The sequence below is a fragment of the Haliaeetus albicilla genome, chromosome 16 (assembly GCF_947461875.1).
Source record: "Haliaeetus albicilla chromosome 16, bHalAlb1.1, whole genome shotgun sequence".
Classification (NCBI taxonomy): domain Eukaryota; kingdom Metazoa; phylum Chordata; class Aves; order Accipitriformes; family Accipitridae; genus Haliaeetus; species Haliaeetus albicilla.
The window spans coordinates 31,025,360-31,031,029 of NC_091498.1; the positions used below are offsets into that span (position 1 = coordinate 31,025,360).

General features: G+C 40.7%; 1 protein-coding gene across 1 annotated transcript; it reads left to right on the forward strand.

Annotated features, from left to right (window-relative positions):
• Positions 1-4,416: 4,416 nt before the first annotated feature.
• On the forward strand, positions 4,417-5,395 carry LOC138689309 (olfactory receptor 2G3-like). The gene has a single exon (XM_069804042.1). It carries the CDS (start codon positions 4,448-4,450, stop codon positions 5,393-5,395), a length of 948 nt encoding a protein of 315 aa, XP_069660143.1. The 5' UTR covers positions 4,417-4,447.
• Positions 5,396-5,670: the final 275 nt, after the last annotated feature.

Consider the following 5,670-nt stretch of genomic DNA (forward strand, 5'->3'; position numbering starts at 1 on the left):
CTCAAAGTTGAGTGCATCTCTTTATCCTGGCTGAAGATGCTTATATTCCTAATGGAAGCAGGTCCAAAGTGAGGTCTTACTTCCCCTCAGGCCTCCAAAAGTTTGAACGATCTTTTGGCACACCTCATCCAGCACTGACACCTCATCTAAAACGTGTCATGAAACAAACGCAGTCACTGAGTCCAAATTTTTGCAGTTCCAACAGCTGAAGTTAAAAAAAAACAAAGCCCAAACATATTTGCTGAATCCTGTGCAGTTCCCTCAGAAGCTCTTCTGACTTCTTGAGGTGTCCGTCTTGGGTCCAGGCAGATGGGAAAGAGATGAATACCTGGTGCTAGGAGAATCTGTCTAGACTGCCCATTCCACCACCACTTTCCCACCCGACTGGCCCTTGGCAAGTCATTTGACCAAATATAGGTATTTGCCCTCCTCTTTCCAAACAAAGAGATCAATTGCTCTAGAAATGCTGATTCCTTCGACTCGTCTCTCACCGCAGAGCTATTCTGATATTCTTAGAAGTGGGGCTGCCCTGTTGGAACAGCGGCGTGGGAGTACAGACAATGAACGGCCAGCTCAAACAGGCAGAAAAATGTTTCCCTTGTGCTCTGAAAATGGCTATTTTCGCTGTTAACTATACAGAAAGTTAGTAGCTTAGACCTAGATAACTAACTTTCAGATATCTGAGAAGGATTTCACTTTATGAGATGTATCAGATTCTGCATCTCCTGATGTCTTCAGACCAAAATTGGAGTATTGGTGTGTTTCACCCTCACAGAAGTAATTTGGTTTAAAATAGGAATAACTAGATAAAATTCCATGTTTAGACAATGCTCTAAAAACTCCATAAATCTATTAAAATATTTGGTCTCTTAAGATTTGAAGTGTAATGTACAGTTGACCAAGTCTTGAACAGAGAACAGGAAATTTTAATGTCTTTTACTACAACTACAATTGCTTATGACTTAAATACTTAAAGCATACTTGAGCTTGTGCTTTGTCATGGTTTATCCCCAGCTGGCAAATAAGCACCATGCAGCCGCTCGCTCACTCCCCAGTGGGATGGGGGAGAGAATTGAAAAAAAAAGCAAAACATGGGTTGAGATAAAGACAGTTTAATAGGACAGAAAGGAGGAAAATAACAATAATAATAATAAAAGGTTTGGAATATACAAAACAAGTGATTCACAATACAATTGCTCACCACCCGCTGACCGATGCCCAGCCAGTTCCCGAGCAGCGATCCACCCCTCCCAGCCAACTCCCCCCAGTTTATATACTGGGCATGACATCATATGGTATGGAATACCCCTTTGGCCAGTTTGGGTCAGCTGCCCTGGCTGTGTCCCCTCCCAAATTCTTGTGCCCCTCCAACCTTCTTGCTGGCTGGGCATGAGAAGCCGAAAAATCCTTGACTTAGTATAAACATTATTTAGCAACAACTGAAAACATCAGTGTGTTATCAACATTCTTCTCATACCAAATCTGAAACATAACACCATGCCAGCTACTAGAAAGAAAATCAACTCTATCTCAGCCAAAACCAGGACATGCATACAAGAAGTAATTGCAATGATACCTCTGGGACCACTTCCCTTTAAAATTACTTATGGTGTCTCAAAAGGGAAATTTTGAAATGTGATTTCAATTCTTCCACTACTTTGCTATTGCTTTGAATGAGTTAAATCTTTGCGAAGGACCAAGCCACTCCATATTTATTTCTTACCTACAAATATCTAACACTTCTTGAGACTGGGGAGGGTGTCTGCAATTTTCTTTTGTGTATTCTGCTATCAGTTTTCCTGTTATTGGATGAGTTTCAGCCTTCTTGCAGATTCATCATTTCAGGTACAGAAGAAACATTCTTTAATTTTGGAAATCTCGAAGAGATGTGTCAGGATGATTTCAAGCTATTTTGGTCTATATGAGAATTCACGTAGGTCCAAGGTATGTTTGTCGTCCTGATAGATATGCCATGATAAGATAATGGTTTCTCTAAGAAACCTCTTCCAGCCTAGAGCGAAGTACTTTTACCTTATTTTTGTCTACTTTTTCTCACCTATAAAACCTAAATGACTCTCACCCTTCAAACTGCTTTGAAATCAAAAGAAGTAGAGTTCAGAGCTTGTGCTATCTACTAACATCAATAATATAAGGAGAGGATTTTCAGAAGTAGGTAAGTGATCTAGAAGCACAGATCTCAAGTCCGTGGAACTTCTCATGAGCCACTTGGTCTCAGATACTCCAAAGTATTTAGAAAACTAAATCCTACAGAAAATCCCACTCTAATTATTTATACTATTGCTAGAGTAAATTTTCCTTCTTGTTCCCAGAGGCTTACAGTTTTCAGATCCTGAAGGATGTTTTTTTAATGTGGTATGATATTCACCAAAACCATTACCACAACTGGTTTACTGAAGGCAAAATTTGTTTTTTTTGTCTACGCAGTGTAGTTATGTAAATTATAAATGCCTGAACAGAATCAGAAGTTGGATGTAGCTGTTTATGTTGGCACAGGCTTTAAAATGATTGTGCATATGTGCTTAAAGGAGAGAAAGATGTCTCTCAAGTTCTATATCCATCTTAAGAAGGATGCTGAATTTCACATTATTCAGGTTCTTGTAGTTGACATCATAACTGATAGAGTCCACCTAGTCTACAGAGTTCATGTCTTGAATAAGAATTGGATTAATCTCATTAAACATCAGGGATCAGACCCATCTCACTGAAATTTTGGTGTTTACATATGAGCTGACTGCCACTTTTGCACAGGTGCCAGTGCAAAGCTAGATGATACAGTTGATAAAAGTCTTCTGCAGCTCTTTTATCATATGTGCTTGTCTGATACAGATGTCTTGGATACCACGGTGTACCTAAAATGGCAAGAGATCCTCTGACACCTTAATCCTTCCTTAAAAAGTCAGGAGGGATGCAGCTGCCTTTGCTGACTAGGAGATAGGAGTCTGGGCTCCCTGGGCTGCAGTGGAGACAGAGTCCTCTGGTCATGTTGAGTGGGGTGATAGCTCAGCCACCTCACCCACCTGAGACAGTAATCAAACTGCCTTCTTGAATTGAACTTTTTAGGATTATTTCTTAACCTCCCTTCCAGAACAGTTTCTGTTTTGGAAAGATGCTTCATTTTGCAATACTTTCCCTTGACAACATACTTGCTAATTCAGGTTGTGAGAGTCTGCTTGGTCTTAAAAACAGAGGATAGGATTCAGTTTCAGGTTAAGGCACCAGATTTAGGCATCTGCATATAAACATTTATATATAAGTTATACATATAAATTTCTGTCATGAGTGAGGAATAAACCAGGTGTCAAGGCTAAGTCCAGAGGGCTGCTCAGGTTCTCAGGAACAGCTGAGAAGTTGAGATAGCAAAAGTTATCACCTCCTAGCTGGTCATCTGAATTGCTCTTTAGAGTCCATTGGCTGTATCAAGTAGGCATCCAAATAATTTGTTCAGCTGTAGCAATCTGGTACCACTTGAGACATCCCGGTGTGACCTGTCATTCGTCCAACTTTCGTTCCAGAGGAGCAGAAGGCCTCCAACATCCCTGCATCAAATGTGACGGCTGCCTTCAGATGTCTCAGATACCCTACAGCATATCAAGTGACATTTATTAGTGTCTTCCACAGCATTATTAATGTAGGCATTCTGCTACTCTCCTTTCGCTCACGAAGACTCAGGATGCAGCAACTGTGACCATATACTACTCGGAAACTTTCTTGTCAGCGTAAAGCCTTGAAACATCTTAGACAATACAGCGTAAAGACAGAACATGAACAGTAGGAGCTACAGTGATGAGAATGCCATAAGATCCTAGATATATGTTAAGGTGGTTGGACATATTTAATTTGTTAGATGTGGTCTGTGTGCTGAATTCTTTATTTTTTATTTTATTTTATTTTTTTATTTTATTATGAATTTATTGCAGGAAAAGGATACAAGTCTATGGACATTTGTCCAAAAGAGTAGATCTCTGTCATAATGAGAGTGCCTGAAGGATTGTTTTACTCAGAAGCCTGTTTCGTGTTTCTTCCCATGTTAAGAAAGGATATCAAGAACTGGGATTTTAACACATAATCTTTTGATCTAACATTGAATTTTGATTTTCTAAAGAGGGTAGTAACTCTGTTGGGCATTAAAATGTTATAAATTAGGTGTTCTTCTGTTAAATCTGTGTAATTAGACTGCAACCAACACGAACAGGTGTTCAGATAAACAGACCATGAGAAAACTTTCTCAACATTTTCTCATTTCTCTGGTCACCATAATAGATAACATAAAATGAATGGTATGTTGTGTCTGGTACATTATTTTCCATGACAGATTTTTTTTCCCCTTCAGAGAGAAATATAAGCTCTTGTTACACTTCTCTTGCAAGAGATTTGAGTTGACTTTGTTACTATTTCTTATCTTGACAGTTAAACCACTGGAATAATAATGGCCAGGGAAAACCGAAGCATAGTGACAGAATTCATCTTTCAAGGCCTTTCCTCTCAACCAAGGACACAGACTGTTCTTTTCATAGTGTTCCTGGTTTTTTATCTGTTCACAATGGTTGGGAACATCATGATCATTACAGTGATCAGAGCTGATTGCCAGCTGCAGTCACCCATGTACTTTTTCCTTGCCAACCTGTCCTTCTTAGACATCTGCTACGTCTCCAGCAACATCCCCCAGATGCTGGTGAATCTCTTGACCAAGAAGAGGACCATCTCCTTCTCTGGATGTGCTGCTCAGCTGTATTTCTCTCTGGCTTTTGGCATGACAGAGTGTGTCCTGCTTGCGGTCATGGCCTATGATCGATATATGGCAATATGTCACCCCTTGCTCTACACCGTTGGCATGAACAGGAAGGTTTGCATTCACCTGGTCGTGGCTTCCTGGGCCGGCAGCCTGCTGAGCTCCCTGGTCATCACCAGCCTCACCTTGCGGCTGCCCTTCTGCAGGCCTGACATCATGAACCATTACTTCTGTGAAGTGCTAGCAGTGCTGGCCTTGGCCTGCTGCGACACTGCCCTCATGGACTTGGTCATCTTCATCTTCAGCATCCTCATAGTGTTCATCCCCTTTCTTCTGATCATCAGCTCCTACGCCCATATCCTTTCCACCATCTTGAAGAGTAAATCTGCACATGTGCAATCCAAGGCCTTCTCCACCTGTGGATCCCACCTGATGGTGGTAACCGTATTCTATGGGACAGCCATCTACATATACATGAGTCCTAAGTCAAGGCTTCCACAGGACAGGGACAAAGTGGTTGCAGTGTTTTACACCATTGTAGCCCCAATGCTGAACCCCCTCATCTACAGCTTCAGGAACAAGGACATGAAGCGTGCCCTGAGAAGGGCGATGAATAGACCCAATAGGCTTTTCAGGGATTGCTAGTATTGCATTTAGTTCTATGAATTGAAACAATACTCAGATGTGATTATTTCTCTACCTGTAATTGTCCTAGACTTATTTTTACAAAGACTGAGATGAAATAGTAAATGTGCTAAATTCAACATCACCTAAACAAAAAGACCTTGCATACAAATAGCTTTCTAAATAACGTTTGGGATTTGGCCTAAACCCCAGGGGCTGAATAAAGACATTGTGAACTTCAGCCTGCCTCATTCTGGCAATTAATTTAAAATAGAAGTGGAAAATGCCAATAGCAT

What these genes read in the sequence shown, in the direction of transcription:
- LOC138689309 (XM_069804042.1), top strand. Translation starts at nt 4,448, where the DNA reads ATGGCCAGGGAAAACCGAAGCATAGTGACAGAATTCATCTTTCAAGGC.